This window comes from Mytilus trossulus, chromosome 11 (genome assembly GCF_036588685.1).
Source record: "Mytilus trossulus isolate FHL-02 chromosome 11, PNRI_Mtr1.1.1.hap1, whole genome shotgun sequence".
Taxonomy (NCBI): domain Eukaryota; kingdom Metazoa; phylum Mollusca; class Bivalvia; order Mytilida; family Mytilidae; genus Mytilus; species Mytilus trossulus.
The window spans coordinates 22,272,724-22,295,316 of NC_086383.1; the positions used below are offsets into that span (position 1 = coordinate 22,272,724).

Below are 22,593 nucleotides of genomic sequence, written 5' to 3' on the forward strand. Positions count from 1 at the left end.
TATACTGAGTCGATATCTTTCGGCGGGTGAACTATCCATCCCCAAGGGTATCATCAGCTCAGTAGCCAGTCCCTACGTCTTCGGTACTGAGTGACATGCAATATAAAAGACAGTAAAACATTACCCGCTTATAAATATTGAAATCATAAACTGATTTTTAATGTCATTTTCAGCTCTCCTGGCCCATAGGGTCAGGATAAGATAAGTGAAATAAGTATAGTCCAATTTACCATCTTATGTCCATGTACGTTGACAATTTACTAATTTAGCAAATATGATACACCTTTTCTTCATATACACGTCGAAAAAAAATCCATGACGGGTGCTGAAAGTGGAGCAGGATCAGCTTTCCCTACCGTTGCACCATTTTTTTTATAGTGTTCGCGTTTAGTTTTTATACGACCGCAAAATTAAAAAAAATTTGGTCGTATCACCGTCGTCAGCGTCGTCCGAATACGGATGATTTCCAGATAATAACTTTAGTATAAGTAAATAGAAATCAATAGAATTTAAACACAAGGTCTATTGCCCTTAAGGGAAAGTTGGGATTGATTTTTGGGGTTTAGGAATTAGGGACCAAAAAGGAGCACACATAGGCACTTTTCTTGATTTTTGCACAATAACTTTAGTATAAATAAATAGAAATCTATGAAAAATAAAAAAAAATGTTCATAATCATAAAAGGAAAGTGGGGATTGAACTTGGGAGTTTTGTTCCCAACAGTTTAGGAATAAGGGACCAAAAGGGTCCAAATTAAACTTTGTTTGATTTCATCAAAAATTTAATTATTGGGGTTCTTTGATATGCCGAATCTAACCGTGTATTTAGATTCTTAATTTTGGTCCCATTTTCAAATTTGTCTACATTAAGGTCCAAAGGGTCCAAAATTAAACTTAATTTGATTTTAACAAATAAAATAGGGTTCTTTGATATCCTGAATCTAAACATATACTCAGATTTTTGATTATGGGCCAAGTCTTCAAGTTGGTCCAAATCGGGGTTCAAAATTAAACTTTGTTTGATTTCAACTAAAATTGAATGTATGGGGTTCTTTGATATGCTTAATCTAACCATGGATTTAGACTTTTTTTTATATTTGAGCCCCTCTATCTAATTGGTCTATATTGAGTTCTAAAGGGTCCAAAATTGAACTTAATTTGATTTCATAAAAAAAATGAATTCTTGGGGTTCTTTGATATGCTGAATCTAACCATGTATTTATATTTTGTATATTGGACCATAATAGGTAAATGTCCAATTTTTTTTTAAGTTCTTAGACCACATTTATTCTGTGTCAGAAACCTATTCGGTGTCAACTATTTAATCACAATCCAAAATTAGAACTGTGTCAAGCTTGAATGTTGTGTTCATACTTGCCCGACTATTCAGTTTTCGAGCTGCGCCCTGCGCCGGAGCATCTTGTTCATGTTATGTTTTGTTTGTCTTTTCATCGTCTACCGAATACGAATAGTTTATTAAATCTAATTAAAGGATCCGTTTCCGATCATATAAATATTTAGTTGTAATTCTCGTGTTTTGCAATGACGTTGTCAGCTCTCTTCAAATTATGAGTTTTTGCTTGGAATCTTCTACCATTTTTTTGGGACGTATAATTCTAACGTTCAAATTCCAAAGCAAGGTTGTCGGCTCTCCGAACTTTCCCGAAGTCCTGCGTTTGATTGCCGAGTTTATGAGCTCGGTCCTTGCTTGGAAGTTGTCTGCCGTTAAGCTGGTTCCAGAGGGGTTGGACTCTCAAATAATGATTTTATCACTTTAATTTGCAATGACTATACATTTGAATATGTTATATGTGATGCTAGGTGGAAATATAGTATCGTATTCATGACAATAACAGACATGGTATGAACTTTGTGGCGTTATTTTTTTAATTTTTTTTTCTTGAAAAAATGCATGTATCTTCCAAATACCATAATAAAAAAGAAAACAAAGAAAACAAGCTATATAATTCATGGCTTGGTTTATGTCCATAATAATGTTTGGTACGCAAGACAAAACATTTTTGTTGACGTCTCTATGAATTTATTTGTATTTCAATTTGTTTGAATATTTTAGCCAGTTGTGTTGTATGGTTTTGATGATATATGCAAAGGTTTTGTTGTTGTGTTTAAAGTATCGTCATATTAACCTTATTATGTCCGTTTTGCTTGTTCACCCGATTTTGTTAATGCAACGAAACTAAACAACTGTCATACAAGTGGGAGGTTTAGCTAGCTATAAAACCTCGTTTTACCCAATATTTCATTCGGTAAATGCCTGTATACCTGGTCAGGAATATGACAGATGTTAAGACTCGTTCTTTTGGTTGGTAACGTTTGAATTTGATAATTTTTATTAACTTCACATGTTTGAATTTACATGGACGTTCGGTGATTTGTTATACTAATATATTTTATTCACATTGCGATTTTAAACTATCGTTTATACATGTACCAAAAAGTAGTACCAAACGCTGCCTATATCATATTACACAAATGGAAATCTAATCACCCAAAGATGCTCCTATATAGCACCGTCCATTGGTGCCTCCTGCAGTTCAGCTAGATATATTTAGCCTACTTACAATATTCTTTTTGTTACTTTCTAGACAGTGGCGGATCTAGAAATTTTCATTAGTGGGGGCCCTGCTCTGGTCACGTTTCAGTGATTCCCTATGTAATAAACCAAATTTTTTTTGTCAAAAGGGGGGCCGGGCCCCCTGCCCCCCCTAAATCCGCATCTGTTAGAAGTGTGCCTGAGACCAAGTTTTTTTTTATTTATACTAATATGTGAAAACTGTTGTTTCTTATTTGTGTTTGTAACTATGTAAACTGTATTGTTTATTATATTTGTAAAAGAATGATATTACAATGATATTATGTTGTGCTCCTTGTGAACCCATTTTATGGAAATAAAGCATCTTCTTCTCTTCTTCTTTATACCAATACTTAAACACATTTCACTCTTTTGTCCGCTTCATTGTTGTATTGTTGTTTTTTTTGCTCTCTCTCTTTTAATGATTTTTATCGGAATATTTTTTTTGTAAAAGAGGGAAAAAGTAAAAACAATGGGATTTTCTTTACATTTTTACTTATATTTTTAATGATTTAAGTATATATTTTTATAACCTGATTTTTAAAAACAGAATCAATGAAAAGTAGAATAATTGTATCTTTTTCAGATACATGTAAAAAAGTGAATATGCAGTGTGAAGCTACTTTAATGTACAAAACGTTGATGTCCTTGTATTTGTATGATATATATATATATATAAATAAATAATTCACTCCTTTATGAAAACATATCAAATATATTGTTTCTCCTTTAAACTAGTATACATATATTCTTGGTATGAAATCTTTCCGTCTCTATTAACGTCCATATTGTCTACTTTGGTGAGTATTTCTTTGTCAATTTCTACACCCATCTTACGAATTTCTTCAACAACGTCTTTTTTTGGCGCGAAACCGTCGTTACTATGGTCAAACTTCAAGAACAGTGCTCGCAGTCTGTTTGTTCTTGAAAATAAAAAAATATAAAATATTTTGAGAATTATGCAAACTGATGTTTAATTGAAATAATTGCAAGCCAACCTGTGAATATAAAAAGAAAAGATGTGGTATGATGGCCAATGAGACAACTATCCACAAAAGACCAAAATGACACAAACATTAACAACTAAAGGTCACCGTACGGCTTCAACAATGAGCAAAGCCCATACCGCATAGTCAGCTATAAAAGTCCCCGATAGGACAATGTAAAACAATTCAAACGAGAAAACTAACAGCCTTATTTATGTAAACAAATGAACGAAAAACAAATATGTAACACATAAACAAACGACAACCACTGAATTACAGGCTCCTGACTTAGGACAGGCACATACATAAATAATGCGGCGGGGTTAAACATGTGAAGTCAATCTAAATGGTTGGAAAACAAGTTTGACAAGAAAGCCTCACTTTTTTCGTATGTTTCCCTGTTTTGATAAATCTTTAATAATTTATACCCAGAAAATCTCCGGTCAAATGGCAAATGCATATATCTTTAAAAAAAAACCAAGCACACAGGCAGTTCCTTCTGAAAGCAAATAAGTTTTAACCGAGACATATAATACAAGTCTTATAGACAAGTCTCTGGTTTTGATATAACGAGATCTGGATGGAGCTAGTACAGTACAGGTTATTGCGCGGATGCGCTCACAAGCATATGTATGTACCAAATCAATAGCCTGTAGTTCAGTGGTTGTCGTTAGTTCATGTCGGTTTCCTTTGTTTTCGTTTTCTCAATTAAATTGTTTCGGGTTTTGTTCATGTTTTTATAGCCGACTATAGGGTATTGATTTTTTTCCATTGTAGAAGGCCGTACGGTTTCCTATAATTACTTGCATCCACTGCATTTTAACTTAAACTGATATTTGTCTCATTGGCAGTTATATCACATGTCCTTATTTTTTAAATTAACAAAATAAATATCAATAAGAAAATAAAATACTAATACAGACAAAAAAATAAGAACAAATTAGCCCCCAAAAAATAAAGAATAAAGGAAAATTGACCTTAAAATCAAAAATAGAACAAAAAATTAAGAATAGAGAAAAAATAGAACAAAATATTTAAAATGGAGAAAAAATACAAACCAAAAAAATAAAAAATAGAGAATGGTAAATACAGTTCATAAAAAAAATCAGCATAATTACTGAAAAAAATACCGAATTGAAGGACCTCCATCCAGACCCTTGTGAACTATACCATACATTGTTATAAACCTTGTGTTTTTTTAAACCTTCCTTAACATAAAAGGAGATCAAATATTTTACCTGGAAAAATGAGGTAATCGAGTGTCGATATTGTGTGTAATTCGATTCATACAACAATATTTTTCGGTTGGAAATTTTTTGTTTGTGCTTTCATATATGATGCACGGCTGACTTTTTTTGTGTCACATATTCAAAGATAAATTTTCAATAAATATCGTAAAACACTATTTCCTTTACATCCCAAGTGAAATATGTTTCCATCCAATGTCTACCCTGTAGACAAATACTAGTATATACCACATTTTCATCGAAAAGGAAATACATTACTAGTATTATGCTTGCTACAAAATGGCAAAATGCATAATATCAGAAAAATATTTCCTTATAGGCCAACTATATCCTTCTCAAATACCTAAATGGAAAAATAACAATAATAAGGAAAAGATATAAAAACTATCTATACTCGATAGGTTATATCAATGATAGAAAGCATTTTGATGGGTTGTTCATTTAGCCCGACTAACGTCATGCGGCAAACATTTCAACTTCTTTTTTTAAAACTAAATCCAGTTTTACGACTCAATATATATAAATTGTTTCTGTTGTTTAGTGTATAGCTCTCTTCTCTAAAAACAAAACCAGGTCTAAGCCAACATTTTCGAAAAAAAAAAGGAAATGCCCGTACCGAGATAGGGATATGACGATTGATTTCTATTCGTGTAATTTGTTTGAGTTTTTGATTTTTCCATTTTGATAATGGACTTTTCGATTTGAATTTTCCTTAGAGTTCTGTATTTTCCTTTTTTTCTAATAATTTTAACTCTTACCTAATTTTAACATCCGGGAACTTGCTCATTATTTTACAGTATTCTTCAACTGTTATACCTTCTTTCAAGTCAACGTTTCCTTTTTCAAATATTGTCTAAAATAAAATAAAGAATCATTAAAACTCAAAACAATGGTGTGGCCATGGAGCAGTGGTTAGTGCATCGGACTACTAACACAAGGATCCTGGTTCAATCACCGTTCTGGGACGAAAATTACAGGAACTGAATTTTAATTAGCTCTCCCTTGACACCATTTGCGGATATGGTCTTGCGAAACGATGATAGTCCGTCGTAAATGGACGATAAGTAGCTGTCCCGTGTTAAGAAAGAGCAACATATCTTGCACGTAAAACACCCACTCGCAGATTTCGAAAAAGAACAGGTTTATAGCACAACAAGGCAGCACTCGCACCAGCCAAGATGAAAGCGATTAGTATAAGGTGTATTAACTTGTTTCTCAAACCACTATAAATAATTATGTTTAAACTAAAATCCAGTGGATTCCGATAATCTAACACAAAAGGTGGCCAACATTGAGGAAAATGCCGGGCCTTGACTTCGTTCGGATACATCGATAGCTACTTTGTTGAACTATAGAACCAAACACAGATGTAAAATGCATAACTCGACGAACAAACTGATTGTAAAAGGTTAACAGCTTGGTTTTTGAAGCATGTTTACTGGAATAGTCTATAGTCACATTGCGTGTTACATGATAAATGCATTATTTTTTTCTTCACCATACCTTTAAAAATGGATTTTAGGGAATAAAATATAATAAAATATCGTTATTTGTATGGTTTCAGCTACGCAACAGAGTACCAACTGAGTTGCAGGAACCAATATCTAACGGCCAATGCATTTTACAAACGTTTTTACATTTTTTTCCGACGTTTAAATGCACTGTACTCCACAATAACTGAAAACCACGAATGAGGGTGTGGATTTGGGTCTGCAAATTAAAAGATAATGGGCATAAAATATAAAGAATACAGAAAAAAAAAAAAAATAAATAAAGAACGGAGAATATTGGTTAAAAACATATAAAGAATAGAGGAAATAGGCCGGGGGGGGGGGGGGAATACTGAATACAAGAAATAAAGAACATTTTCCCTCCCCAACCCTCACTTATTAGAGACGTCTTACCTCTGGTTTCATTTCTCCGTCATAGCCTAGGAAGGTCAATAATTTCTCAAACTGAAGAAGTGACAACGTTCCATGCTTTGCTGTATCCATGGCAGCGAATTCGCCCTTTAGATACCGTATAAATCCATCTTCAGAAACAGATGCATCATTTAATTTTGCACTGAAAATTTAAAAAAACTCTTATTTATAAAAATTGAACAATGGCAATCCAACGTCACTCCTAATTAAGGCTATATAAGAATTTTTGCCATGAATAAGTCAAATCTCATTAAAGACTGGTTAAATTTGGGTTATTCAATCAAATTTATACAAAGGGAGTATGTCAAGTTCAATTGAGTTAAAAAGCCTTTTGCTAATTCGTGTCTCTATAAATAACAAACCTAGTCGGGCCTATTTTTCATGTTTTAGTCTCAGATTTTAATGGACAAATGTTTTTTTTAAATATTCCATGAAATGTAGATCTCATTCTGTTTTGGTTTTTTTTTAGCAACAAAGAACTACAAAAATGTTAATGTGCTTCATACGTGTTTTTCGTTTCTCGCTTTTATATAGATAAGGTACACCTGTTTGAATTGATATGCACCAGTCATTTCAGTGGTAGTCTGTTTTCCAACCGTTATTAAAATGATTGATAATTTACTGAATGTTTTACGGAGGGGACCAACCTTTTTCAGTGGAGGCCTTAAAACCGATAAGTTCTGTGTGAGACAATGCTCCGTGTTGAAGGCAGTTCTTTTAACTGTAATTGTTAACTTTTTAAACATTGTAACTTGAATAGAGAGTTGTCTCAAAGGCACTCATTTTACACCTTCTTATTTATTTTCGCAAACTTCAACAGATTCATGATATGGTCAGAGATGGGACAATACCCCTAATACGCCTTGAAATGAGGAACACAAAAGTCACGTGTAAACAAAAAATCTCTGTGTAGTGATATTTGACACATTTCTATGATAAACAAATGACTGAGCTTAACCATTAGTGTTAATTTAGAAAGTAAGGGAACACAGAATAAATGGGTAAAAACCATGGAGCTATTTAATGTGTTCAAAGTATTAAAATTTCAAAGAACTTATTGTGTTAAAAATGGGGTTTTTTTTACCATGAGGAGCCACATCGCAAAAGGATACTCGGGGTTTGCTAAATTACGGAAAAATGAATCACACTTCGTACCCCAAAATTAACCACATATGTAAAAAAATATCTCAGCTTCGAAACAAGCCATCATACATACGCAAGTTTACGATATGGGCTGAGCAACAGAAGAAAACGTTACTATTACGGCCTATGGAGAAACAATTTTGCATATTGCCCCAGATACAGCAGACATACCGGTTATCCAATCGGCAATCCTCGGGAGAGTCCGTTTATTACCTTAAATGTACGGAATCGGCCGAGTTGTAACGAATGACCGGTTGTAAAGACCCAAAATTTGAGCCGAGGATAATAATCCCGAGTAGCAGTTACACACAATCTACAAATGGTGGTAACAAAAGAATTCACACTGAGCATAATTACACATACTGACACATTTAGTACAAATTGTGCCTGGATGAACTATTTGCCACTGGACGTTAAGGTGGTCAGTACATAACACCACAGAGAGATAAAATCAGCTGAACGTTTTAATTACATTCTATTGTTTAGGGAATATTAAGCCTTTCAATGATCAAAATTGGTGTAAGTCAAAATGCAATTTATTCGGACAAAATTTCCAAAAAAAGTGTGGTTCAAGTTTTCTGATTTCTTTATATTTTCGTTATAGGGTATAGGGTCAATATTTTGTCAAAATTTTATGAATATTAAACGAGCCAAATTATTAATTTTAGAAAAGGTGTTTGGTACCTAAACATTGTCCCTTTTCCTTCTAATAACTAAAACGAGTGACCTTTGCATAGATCATTTAGATTGGTTCAAAGAAAGCCATGTAGCACTTGTACGCAGGATAAATTACTTCATTCTTCTGAAAGGTATAACATAATTTTAGTATCAACTGAAGAATCACGCTTTATTTTATTATCTTGCCTGGTTTAATATATTTTTAAGTCCGATTTCTTGAATATGTAATTCGTTAGTAGTATCTCGATTAATTAGTTTGTTATCACAATTTGTTTGTTTGTACAAAAGAGGGAAGAAATATACCAAAGGGACATTCAAACTCATAAATCTAAAATAAACTGACAACGCCATTAAAAATGAAAAAGACAAACAGACAAACAATAGAACACATGACACAACATAGAAACTAAAGAATAAACAACACGAACCCCACCAAAAACTGGGGGTGATCTCAGGTGCACCGGAAGGGTAAGCAGATCCTGCTCCACATGTGGCACCCGTCGTGTTGCATATGTCATTGTGATAACAAATCCGGTAACACAATGCAGTGTATTGTTATCAACTGATAAGTTATGGGTAATTGACTCCTCCCCTCCTCAAAGTCAATAAAATAATATTTTTTTACTTATTATCCATTATATACTCAATACCTTAGTCCTACTCATATATTGTAACAAAAACAATAGAAGCAAAAACAACTTATTAGCCAAGCACAAAAAGCATTATGAGTATACAGCTTGTATAGAAATATAAGAAACAAAGTCATTCCATTAGACCTATAGCTCAAACTTGTTGATGCCATGGTAGAACATATTCTTTTGGTTAATATTAGAGAAAAATGTATTCTAAGTTATCAAAAGAAATATCAAAGCAAACAGAAGTTAACAGTCATATTAAATCTTATTTCAATGTTACATGTGTTTATATAGACCAAACACCTAAATAACTGATTATGATATACATGTATAATGGTTTGTAATAGTATATATATTTTATTGTGTTACTAATGCTACCTATTGTATATTTACCTCGTGTTATGGCTTTGTAATAAATAGACAAAAACATTTATCCATGCAGTACCCAATCATATTCAATATTTACAGATATATTTTGATTATTATCATTGATAATTTTTAAAACAGTGATTCTGCCATCCTCTTTTTTGTCCTGGAAATTTTCATCCTCATTTCAAATGAAACATTCACCATAAATAAATAGTCTCACACTGGGATTATGAGCCAGGGACCGTGTCAACGAAGCTGTCCTGGGACTAGGACGTGTCCTAGTATGGTCTGAGCCAGGGGCCGTGTCAACGAAGCTGTCCTGGGACTAGGACGTGTCCTAGGATGGTCTTAGGACACGTCTTAGTCCTTAGTCAGGTTGTGTCCTAAAATAAGATATATCCTCAAATTGGTCTTAAAGTTAGGATTTATAAATAGGTTTCTTAGGATAGTCATAAAAGTTACGATGTCTAAAACGAAATGAAAACAACAAATATGTCATATATTCAATAATTGAACAATACTAAAACAATATTTAACTATTCAATAGTGTAAACGTATCGTTAAACACCAACAAAAATAATTAATCAGTCATGTCAATTTAGGGTCAATTACTTTTTAAAAAAAATAGATTGGTCAACCGAAAACGACGAGGGTCAATTCTCTCCATCCATACACACATTTTAATCAAATTGTGACTATCATTTTTTTTCTAATCTTATAACTTTTAAATTCTTACCTTAGTCTATGTACATCCATTTTAGATATGTATTACTTTTAAAAATACTTGGTACAATATCTGGTTTCTAGAAATATAGGACGTATTTGCGAGGGTATAGATGAGTGTGTGGCGTTTCACATTTTTCTAAAAAAAAAAAATCATTTAGACACCCTTTTCTGTATCATTACGCCATTTTCTCTTATTTATCTTCAACCCTAATCATTCAATAAATAAATGATTAGATTCCAAAGTCATTGTTATTATTAACGTAGATAATTCTCATGTATTTTTCTACTAACTTTTTATTCTTTTTCTTTTTAGGTCATTATACTCTATTTACTATTCTTAGTTTAGTTGAAACTAATTTTATTTCCTAGAATAGCATAAAAAGAGAAGGACACAAATTACATGTATAACACAATTAGAGACTCACCCTGATTTACAAGGACCTGAACGAGCGTCTCATATTTCAAATTATTTATTTTTGTATCTACCTTTTCTATTTTTTACGCACCATTAATTTTTTTAATACTTATCATTTGTATATGTTGATTTCTCAAGGTCATTATTCTTAAAAAACGTAAATACTTTTAGCATATTTCTTTCTATAAAACATCATTCTTTTCTTCTATATGTTTTGTAAGTAATAGTATATTCATTGGCTTTATTCGCCCGGTATCTACTGATATAAATATTAGCAAGGAATTAAAAAAAATATACGAAAAAATGTAAAAATGTATGAACTATAAAATTAAAAAACAATATACAAAGAGCAAAGTATAATAGTATATAATTATTGAGGTCATCTTTTATCCATCATTGCGTCTTAAGAATTGTATAAAATAATCTTGATACAGATCGTATTATAAGTAATTTGAAAAGAAGCGGAAATATTAGAAAAATCTGTCATTGTACTTTTATGGGCTTATCACGGTAGAAAAGAGGGGGGGGGGGGGGGGTGAGGGGGTGAACGTACTAATCATGAATATTATCAACAGTAACTGTTATAATAAAAAAAAAGTTGGTCGAAAGAGATGATGGACGGAAAATTTGGCTGGTTCCTGCTCTTTGCTGGGGTTGTCTTTGGCATAATCCACTCGTCCTTCTTTAATACTAGAGAAAACATAATATCCAATCTCAATTTCATATGAATATAAGGGGAGATAACTTTAATATTAATTTTTTTTATGAAGGAATGTTAAAAAAAATAAAAAAATAATTGTTGCAAGGAGAACATGCCCAGTGACATAGTTTTCTATTTTCATTTTATTAAAAAATATCTCACATGGAAACTATTTTCTAACATTCTATTTCAAAATTCTATCTGAGATTTCTTTCCTTTAACAAAATTGTTGTTATTTCATTGATGGAAAATAGCACGGTGATCGATTGGTCTATATGTTTTATTAGATTTTAGAGAGAAAAAAACATTGTAAAATCTACATTTTGGTAAAGTATACGAAAAGTCTATCTGAGAAAATATTAAGTGATTATTCACCAGTAAAAATGTCTCATTCGACGTCTTAAAATCTCAGTTCAGCCTTACTTTCCGAAAAAGAAAATGGTTCGTGCTTAATAGATAATTTCCGTAGTATACATCATATTTTTTTTAAGTGTTTCGAATAGATATAATGATGAACAACGTTCCATAGATCACAATGTTGAGACATTAAGTACTTTGTCACATTTCCATACACTTCATATTAATTGACTATATTAAACCTAGAACGGAAATTGTTGAAGAGGGCATACAAAGATTTTTGGTTAGAATGAATGACTTTTGACATCACATTTCTTGTTTTGTTTTGTTTTAAATGAATGTGTAATATAAAATGAACGATATATGATTTAAATTCAACTAATGACTCTCTTTAAGGGTACATTATATACAAGACTTTTTACATATTTATTTTTAAAGCTTTACTAGCAGCATCGAGGTACAAGTTAAATATTTGTCATGCACTTGGTATAAGGTTAACCATCAACAACAAAGTAGTATTTTTTCTGTCTGTTAATTATGTAATTTTATATTGATACTGATGAAATTTAATGTTAAATGTAATAATTAATTCAAAATATGTATTGTTTTTTTTTACCTTTCTGTATGACTAAAGGAGTAGGTCCAGTAAGACCCCTTTTTGGCCCCAAAATATAGCACTTTTATAGAATTGTTAAAATGTAAACTTTTTTTATTTATTGGACAGTTGAATGCTTCGTCTACCTAAATATGGGCTGTTTTTGACAATACAATGCACATATATCGGGTACTAGCACCATTAAGTCATGCTAAATTACTGAAATCTTCACAATTCTATCATTTTAGTTAAATTTTAGACGGTTTTCATGTAAAACGAAAGTGGCCACATTCGTGTTCATCCATAATATTGAAATGTTAGTTGTATTTATGATAATACATAACATATATAAAGGTTGAGGATGAACACGGATGCGGTAACTTTCATTTTTGACAAAAACCATCCGAAAAGTTACATTTTTAGGCATATTTGGTAGATTTTTTCATATTTGAGCTAGAACTGGATCGTTTTTAATGACTTAATCAGTTAAAAATCTTTCACATAAACTATAGTTGATTCAAATGAAATAAACACTTAAGTGTTTAAAAAGTGGTCAAAATCTTTCGTCAGATGAGCCTGAAATTTGAGGCAAAAATCGGTCCTTACTCCTTTTCTTGCCTTTCTACTTCATTTGCGTGTGCTTCATTCCAATCAAGTCAATATACATTCATATGAATCATAAAGTTTTTATATATCAAAAATAGTGATTTTTTTTGGCAGCTTAACTTTATGTATGAATGAGGGTATGAACGGGGTTTACAAAATAGAGAATACGAGTATAAACCACAGAAGCATATGGGACATACAAATGAAAAAAAAGAGAAAAGAGAGCAATAAGATGCTAAGATATAGAGAAGAGTGTAAATTGCTTAAATTTGGAAAAAAATCTGCAATTCAAGACCATTTATCCAGACGCTTCAACATTTTTAGAAGAACGAAAAGAGCATATGATTATCAGTCACAAAGTAGACTTGGCGATGGACACCACTGTAATATTTCCTGCGGGCAACTAGCAGTTATCCCGAAAACAATAAACAATCAACTTCCATAATAAAATGGGGAAATTCATATTTTTCCTAACCACCTTAGGGCATGCTCCATCCGTCACTTCCTAGACCTAACAATGAATCAATGTAATATTTGCCACGGACATTGAACCAACAGCTGGACAATTAATCCATCGCTAACACGAGAAAACGTATATATATGTACGTATTAATTGGTGTTTTAAACATACCTGTGTTTCTGTCCCATATTCACATCCAAGTTACAAATAAATAAATATTCAATAAAGATATGACACATTTCTGACGACTGTTTTAATTAATGCTTGCAACATCTGACACACAATGTATAGCGTAGTATTGGTTCTTTTTATACGACTAGGTAAATTTCAATTATTATTTATATATTTATAGAACTAAATTAATTCGTGGCTATGCCCAAAATATGTATGTTAAGTAGTTGTCGTTTGTTGATGTGGTTCATAAGTGTTTCTCATTTCTCGTTCTGTATATAGATTAGCCTGTTGGTTTGCCAATGGTTTTACAGTAGTCGTTTTTGAGGCCCTTTATACGTTACTAGTCGGTCTGTGTAAGCCAAGGCTCCGTGTTGAAGATCGTTCTTTGACCTATAATGATTTTTCTTTTACAAAGTGTGACTTGATTGGAGGATTTTCTCATTGGCCCTCTCATCACATATTCGTATAGATATAAGAAAGATATATCAATCATGTAGTATAAAATATCACTATGATAACATAATAGAGGGACGAAAGATACCAGAGGAACAGTCAAATTAATAAATCGAAAATAAACTGACAACGTTAACGCCACGGCTAAAAATGAAAAAGACAAACAGACAAATAATAGTACACAAGAAACAACATAGAAAACTAAAGACCGAGCAACACAAACCCAACCAAAAACTCAGGGTGACCTCAGATGCTTAGGAAGGGTAAACAGATCCTGCTTCACATGTGGCACCCGTTGTGTTGCTTATGTTATAACAAATCCGGTAAATAGCCTAGTTCGGTAGGTCACATTCGTGAAACCGGAAGGGTATTGTCGTGACATAAGGAACATATCTGATATCATCTGTAGAACGGTTATTCAATAACGGTCAACCAACTCGTGATGGCGTCCGTAAAATTTACGGAGGTATTATCTTATAATCAATTTTATTTTGGTTCCGTTTTGACATTCCTCAATAATTAGTATACACGTTATTTTAAATCATGTACAGTCCATCTTGATAATGCTAAAATGGGAAATAACGTTTTCTTCTTTTGACTCAGAGGCAAAATTGAGTTTGTCTCATCACTGAAAGTCCTTCGTTCGTCGTTGTTTGTTAACCTTTACCAACTGAAACTACTTGGTAAAATATAACAAAACTTTGCCACTATCATTGGTAGGGTATCTAGTTTACAAAATGTGTCACTCAAATGACCCAACCTGCCAACCAAGATGGCCTCCATGGCTCAAAATTGAATAAAGTGGTAAAATGCTTTTTTTTTGTTATAATTTTGAAAACCGCTATAAATAGATAAGATTTGACAAGGCAAACATGTTCAGAATGCTGAGCTTTACTTATTATTTTTGTAAGGTCATAACTGTCGAACGACTTTTTACAGGAGTTATTGCTGTTAAATGTCGAATTTTTCCATTTTAAGATATGCTTGCCTTTGATCTTGAAAATCATAATAGACAGAAACAAACCTTTGAAGGCAAAATCTCTCTCTCTCAAACATATAAGTTAAATGACAAAATCGTCAGATGACTCCTTATACGATTTTCAAGGTTTTTACCATTTTTTTGGCATTATTTGCCTAATATCCTTAAAACTATGATGGACACGTAGAATCTTCAAAATCAAACATTATCAGCAAGACAAAAAAGTTTACGTGCAAATTTTTTTTCAGTCGGGTCCTTATTTTAGCTATTGCAATTAATAACGAGTTTTACATATTTTCCCTTTTTTAGTCACCTGGCTCAAAGCTCCAAGTGAGCATTTCGTCCGTGAACTTTTACAAAAATCTTCCCTCTGAAACTACTGAACCATGTAAAACTAAACTTGGCCTAAATCATCCTTCTGGTATCTAGTTTGAAAATTGTATTCGATGACCCCGCTCATCAACCAAGATGGCCGCCATGGCGGAAATAGAACATGGGGGTAAATGCAGTTTTTTTTACCTATATCTGAAACTAAAGCATTAAGAGTAAATCTGACATGGAGTGAATTTTTTCATTAGTTCAAGATCTTTATCTGCCCTGAAATTTTCAGACGCATCAAACAACCCCTTGTTGGGTTGTTGCCCATGATTTGATATTTTTAACAAAATTTTGAAGTTTTTGGTTTTTATCTTGAATAGTATAATAGATAGAGATAAACCGTTAACAGCTGAGTTGTTAGCACTGTAAGATCTACAAATAAATCAACATGACCAAAATTGTCAATTGACCCATAAAGAATTGTTGCTCTTTAATTAACATTTTTCACAATTTTTCTTAAATTTTTGTTATCTTTATAAAAGTCTTCTCCTCTGAAACTACTGGGCAAAACAAAACCAAATTGGCCTGAATTTTCCTCAGGATATCTTGTTTAACAAAATGTAACTACTGACAGGGCCATTAACCAAGATGGTCACCATGGCTAACAATAGAACATGGGGGGCAAAATGCAGTTTTTGGCTTATATCTCTGAAACTAAAGCATTGAGAGCAAATCTGACATGGGGTTAAGTATTTATTTAATGAAGATCTATCTGTCTTTCCATTTTCAGACGCATCAGAAAACCCCTTGTTGGGTTTCTGCCCATGAATACTGGTAATTTTAAGGAAATTTAAAAGTTTTTGGTTATTATCTTGAATATTATATTAGGTAGAGATAAGCTGTAAAGAGTAAAACTATTTAGCAAACTAAGATCTACAAATAAGTCAACATGATCAATCTGCCAGTTGACCCCTTAAAAAGTTATTGCCCTTTAAAGTAAATTTTTCATCAAATTTTTCATCAATTTTTGTTTACTTTTACAAAAATCTTTTTCACTGAAACTACTTGGTCAAAGTCGTTATAGATAATAAACTTGGTGACCTATAGTTGTTAATGTCTGTGTCATTTTGGTCTTTTGTGGATAGTTGTCTCATTGGCAATCATACCACATCTTCTTTTTTTTATATCATCATAGATACCAGTACAAAAATTTTGCACTTACGCCATACGCACGTTTCGTCTACAAAAGACTCATCAGTGACACTCGAATCAAAAATGGTTTAAAAGGCCAAATAAATTGCGAAGTTGAAGAGCATAAGAACGTCTTGCAGTAGAAGGCGGTATTAAAAGATATCAAATATACCTTGCTAGCGACAAGTTCAAAATATATACAGACCACAATACATTGACATATTTAACAAGTATTAAGACATCAACAGGTCGATTAGCGAGATGGGCAGTTCTTCGTCAGGTATTTACCTTCGACAGAAGTCATCGATAAGGAGAAAACAACAAAAAATATGACGCCACTGCAGAGGAACCAGAAGATGTCAAACCACATGTCCATCTTTTACATATTTTACATGATATTGTCAGGAGTCTAATGACATTCCGAAAGAGTCAGTCAGCAACATGAGAATTTTCTCCCTTCTACTTGCTATTTGGAAAAGAGATGGACACCAGCTTTGATTATTTGTAATATCTTCAATTTTTCACTTATTCTTACAACATTTGTATAAACTTCAAGATTATAAAAAAAACGGTTTTTTTCTAAAGTGAACATTGATTGGTTAAATATTTCTCAGTGTGTTTGAATTTGTTTGTTAGCTTTTTGGTCATGAATGTTTGTCTCTAATATTTTATTAACTGTGCATTTGTATTCAGATATCGCAGATCAAATTTATTCGTTCATTGTGTAATCATACGTTTTTTGATTGAGTTAAGTCTGCCAATTGATATTTTATCGTATGTTTTCTATGTTGTGATGTTATGCTATTGTTTCAGAAAAAGGTAGAAGGTTTGGATCCATTAAAACGTTTAATCCCGCTGCAAATGTTTGCACCTGTCCTAAGTCAGGAATCTGATGTACAGTAGTTGTCGTTTGTTTATGTAATATATACGTGTTTCTCGTTTATCGTTTTGTTTATATAGATAAGACCGTTGGTTTTCCCGTTTGAATGGTTTTACAATAGTAATTTTTGGGCCCTTTATAGCTTGTTGTTCGGTGTGAGCCAAGGCTCCGTGTTGAAGGCCGTACTTTAACCTATGATGGTTTACTTTTTAAATTGTTATTTTGATAGAGAGTTGTCTCATTGGCACTCACACCACATCTTCCTATATCTATATATCAATAAATGTAAGCTTAATTCCAGCCGAAAATTATAACAAGGACTAATCAAGTCACGTTCAAGGGAACCTTGACAATTTGAAAATTGCACAGGAAAAAGCTATCGAAAACATTATTATTGATTAAGAAATAATGGATGCAAGCTATATTTTATTGTAGTTTTAACATGGGTATGCATTATAATTGTGACTATTTTTGCCCGAGCGATAGTGAGGGCTAAAATAACACGAATATAATACCTAACCATGTTAAAACTACAATAACGTATTGCTTGCATCAATTATTTCAATTCTGAATAGCACAATTCAGGTAATATCTATTTCCGATGAATACATATAAGTATACAACGTTTATGTAAGCTCTTCCATGAACCTCCTTTTTTATTGCAAAAAAAAACCAAACGACTGACAATGTGATTTTTCTGAGGGAGGATTTTAAACAGCCAGCATGAACGGCTGTCGTATCTAGGTCAAATATGTCAATTTCCATTTGCAACACATTACAGTCATAATAAATGAATAAGTAACAACATGTGCATCATTTAAGAGTTTGCCGATTTAATAAAATTCGATATTCTGCTGTAGTCAATATACGCATGTGCAAACAAATGTTAATGGATTTAGAGCATGGGTTTATTCACAAAGCGAAAGAAGCACGTCATATTATAATCAACATTTAAGTTTCCATTTACATCACGATTGCTTCATATAATCTTTTCCAGAATAAATGTTCAAAATTGCCATTTTGATTTGAACAGATCGTTTCATCAACTTCTAGGCATGTCACTTTGTTCCAAATTCTCTGTAAGGAAATTGGCATTTGTGAAGGAGAAAGTTTGTTCAACAGGACAACGACCAACATGTCTCTGTTGTCTTGAAACATTTTCATTCTCGCCATATCAAGTTCGAACTCGCACCATGAACTTTTTAGGAATTCTTCACTGATAACAAGGACCACTTTTTTGCTTTCAAAAATGGCGTCTAAGATATTATCCATAATGAGCTTCCCAGCTGCAAAATCTCTATCGTGTAAACATAATGCCAAACCATTTGTCTTTTCCAAATAATTAACGAGAGACCCACAAACCCATTCTTCATCTTCATTACAATAAGCAACGAATGCATTATACTTGTACTCTTTAGAATCTCCTTCCAGTGCTGTATAATGGCGGTACTTTCGGCGGATATGAAGGTACCAAAAATGTAGAGTTATTCTATATTTGTAGGCTAAGGAACTAGCTGTGAATAGTAGAAGAAAAACCACAACAAGAATTATTGTAATGGTAAGCCATATCTTACTGAGACATTTACTCTCAACGGATTCAAGATGCGTGTATGCATAAACTGTTGTTTTCTTGCTGTTATCAATATACACACACGAGTAATTCCGGTTGTTATCTAGTGTAACTTTTGTTTCCTGGAGCCATCTCACAAAATCGATCGAATCACAATTGCAAACGAAATTATTGTCATTCAAAAGAAGCTCAAAGTTGATATGTTTATCACGTTGGTAGTTTTCCAGTTGATTCATGTCAGTTTTCGGCAGAAAAGCAATTCGATTTTGAACGAGACTTAATTTCTTTAAAGTTGAAAATTTGCTGATTTGAATTGGAAATTTTGAAAATTTGTTTTTTGATAAATCCAGTGAAATGAGGGAACGATATTGTGATACAAACATGTGTTTATTAAACGTAACAAAGTCATTTTCTGAGAAGTCAATTTGTTTCAGCCCAAATAATTGTTTTAGAAATTCACCATTTACATCATTTTGTAATCCGACATTTAAATGTGTTCTTCTGCTAATTAGTGTTTTGAGGTATGGCATAAAACTGATCATCTTTAGATCAAGTTCACTACAGTTAAAATCCGATATGTCTAATGTTTGTAAATGTGACAGTCCATGGAAATGTCCAAGACAATCTTTGAATTTATTTCCAGCTAGATTTAAGAAATCTAATTTACCAGCATTTGTGAAATTTAAAGTATTTAAACCAGTACTTCTCACGCCAATATATGATGCATCGATATATTGCAGATTACGTGGTAGTTGGAATGCAAACGTTACTCTGTCAGAGAAATAGTTTGTATCTGTTTTATCTACACGACGCATACCGGTTTTGTTTTTATTAGCGTCCGTTTTGACGTGTAACGTTGCCTGGTTTGATATATCTAACCAACGAAGGTTTACCAGTTTCACCAAGTCTATCACAATACTTTTGTCACCCCATATACTATTCTCTCTGAGAATGAGTTTTTCTAAGCAATTTTTATGTTTCATCAGATTTATTCCCCCTGACTGTATCGATATTATTTGGTTACGAGTCAAATCGATTTCTTTCAAGCAGACTGCACCAATCATTGCAAACTGTGACGCCAATAATACGTCAGCGGCTGCGATAGTTCTGAAATTGTTGCTAAAGTCTATTGATGTTACATTTCTGTCTATAAGACCGTTAAGTAATTGAAGCATATACGAAACCCGAACATTAAAATTATTTGAAATATCGAGAATTTCTATCGACTTAAATGGGATGAGAGCACCTGGTTCCACGAACCTAATCTTGCATTCAAAAATCAGTTCCTTCAATTGTATGTTCTTAAAAACAATGAATGTGTCGTTGTCCATTCTGGTTATCGAACAAGGTTCAAACTTCAGATATGTTAATTTACGTAGAGAACGAAAACCGTTTCCAAAAGTTTGGCCGTTTAAACCATTGATTGATAATCTCTCTAAGTCTGACAAGTTTTCTAAAACTTTCTCAGGGTATTGGTGGAAGTTATTCTGTGATAAATCTAAAATTCTCAAAAAAGGTAATGAATCAAAAGCAGTCTCCGGTAAAGAATGGATATCAAGAGTGTTATTGCGCAGGTCCAAAGAAGTCAGTTTAACTAATCCAGAAAACGCTTTTGACTCGATAACTGATATCTGAGCCGATGATAACTTCAAACTAGAAACATATTTTAGTCTAGAAAACGCGAAGTTAGATATAACGGACAACTCATTGGCAGACAGGTCCAAAAATGTAGTATCGTTAGGTACATTTCTAGGCACATGCAGGAAACCTTTTCCATGGCAATCTGTACTCACGTCATTTCCGGTTCTAGTTGTTGTACACTTTGAAGATAGACTTTTATTTATGAGAAATAACGACGTTAAGTAAACTATCCTTAGAACGTTCATTGTAGCTGTAATAACACATAAAAATGGAAATTTAAATTTAAATTTAAAACCCCTTGTTCTCACTATTTACGGACTAATCATTTAATACAATGATATTTACGTACATATACTGAGTCAATAATCCTCGTAATTTCTAACCCGAATAATCCAGTCCTTATATTCCGCTCACTCAAATCATCCTTTTACGTCATGAGGAAACCGACTGTAAGAGAGCGCGGAACTATCCAACTTAACAACTGTCCTTTTACTTCAGTGATCAGGGTAATATTTTCCTATAATGTTTACAGTTTTTTAAGTTCCATTTTATAATAATTTTGAAATATGTCTCGCTGAAAAGATGATTTATTGTATACAGATTCTGAAATTTTGAGGCAGAACATTTTAGAAAACTTCCGCATTTACAAATTGAAATATAAGTTTGTTAAATATAGATACAGATGTCATTAGCTTGTCAAGTATGCTCTTAAATCTACTTGAATGCAAATATATAATGCATTTTCTGAAAGCACGATATAAATATTAAAATATAGTTAACGAGAATTAAAAGTTGAAAAGAAGTAATTGACATGATTACTTTAGTTAAATATTGCTTTTTGAGTTAGTCGTTCCTGTGACAGCCAAAAGTACAGATATCTCTGTGATAATGTATGTGTTAACTTGCAGAAAAAACTAAAATTAAAATTTCGGTTATTAAACCTCCTTCACGAAGCATGAGCAGTTAATTTTACAAACAGGTTTATCCGCGGCATTTGTTTGCACCTGTTCTAAAACAGGAATTTGATTTTCAGTAATTGTCGTTTGTTGATGCAATTTATAAGTGTTTCCCGTTGATCGTGTTTTATACAGATTATACTGGTTTTTTTTCCGTTTGAAAGGATTTACGCTTGTTTTGGGGCTATTTTAATAGCTTGCTGTTTTGTGGGAGCGAAGACTCAATGTTGAAGACCGTACATTGACTTATATAATGGTTTACGTTTACAGCTTGTGACTTGGATTGAGAGTTCTCTCATTGGCACATCTTTTTCTGGATGTTCGTTACTCTGTTTCAAAATAACAAACTTCTTAAAAACTATATGTAAATATATTGATAAAAGTTTATTGATAGTTTGTAAAAAAAAATATATAAAAAAGCAGAAAAAATTGAGGGTCAGAGTGCTTGTTTTCGAGATATTATCCATTGAAATTTGGCGTGAACTATTTCTCTCTAGATTTTTCTTTCATTTAGCATTGGCACCTTTTTTCTTGCAAAAAAATGGAAAAACAACAAGGATTTTATAATAATTTCAAATATGGCTTTTAAAACTAGATGTAATAAAATTATGGAAAGATTTTTTTTTGTTTTATTGGGAACTAGATGGATCAAACCAGAGGTTTCTGAATATCTGACAAAAAATAAAAAACAAGAGGAGTGAACATAATGTTTACCTAAAATTCTTCTTTCCATTAACCATGTTAACAATCCAAACCTTCTGACAGGAACTTATTAATATACCCACCTGCACTAGATATTAAAGAAACCAAAGATATACTTCCTCTGTCGTATTTTATATATTCACTACGAATTTAAACACATATGTGACCAAAGTAAAGTACTTGAATCTATGAAAAACAAGACAAGTTTACTTTTGAAAAATACATTTCCTGACCTATGCAATAATGAACCATCTTTGTTTGCACATGAAGTACATTTTTTTACTCAAAAGATAATCGA

General features: G+C 32.5%; 2 protein-coding genes across 4 annotated transcripts; both read right to left on the reverse strand.

The window, feature by feature from the left end:
* Positions 1–3,126: 3,126 nt before the first annotated feature.
* Positions 3,127–13,804, reverse strand: LOC134689604 (uncharacterized). 3 transcript variants are annotated; one of them, XM_063549572.1, is made up of 6 exons: positions 13,603–13,804; positions 10,309–10,434; positions 9,597–9,608; positions 6,730–6,889; positions 5,584–5,678; positions 3,127–3,515 (listed from the first exon to the last, which is right to left on the reverse strand). In XM_063549572.1, exons 2-6 carry the CDS (start codon positions 10,326–10,328, stop codon positions 3,302–3,304), a joined length of 501 nt encoding a protein of 166 aa, XP_063405642.1. In that variant the 5' UTR covers positions 10,329–10,434; positions 13,603–13,804; the 3' UTR covers positions 3,127–3,301. The 3 variants fall into 3 exon arrangements, with proteins under 3 accessions (XP_063405642.1, XP_063405643.1, XP_063405641.1); XM_063549573.1 differs by lacking the exon at positions 9,597–9,608 and having other exon boundaries at positions 3,128–3,515; positions 13,603–13,802; XM_063549571.1 differs by lacking the exons at positions 9,597–9,608; positions 10,309–10,434 and having other exon boundaries at positions 3,128–3,515; positions 13,603–13,801.
* Positions 13,805–18,239: 4,435 nt separating this feature from the next.
* LOC134690876 (toll-like receptor 4) lies at positions 18,240–21,309 on the reverse strand. Its single transcript, XM_063551003.1, has one exon. It carries the CDS (start codon positions 20,880–20,882, stop codon positions 18,390–18,392), a length of 2,493 nt encoding a protein of 830 aa, XP_063407073.1. The 5' UTR covers positions 20,883–21,309; the 3' UTR covers positions 18,240–18,389.
* Between the last annotated feature and the right edge of the window lie 1,284 nt (positions 21,310–22,593).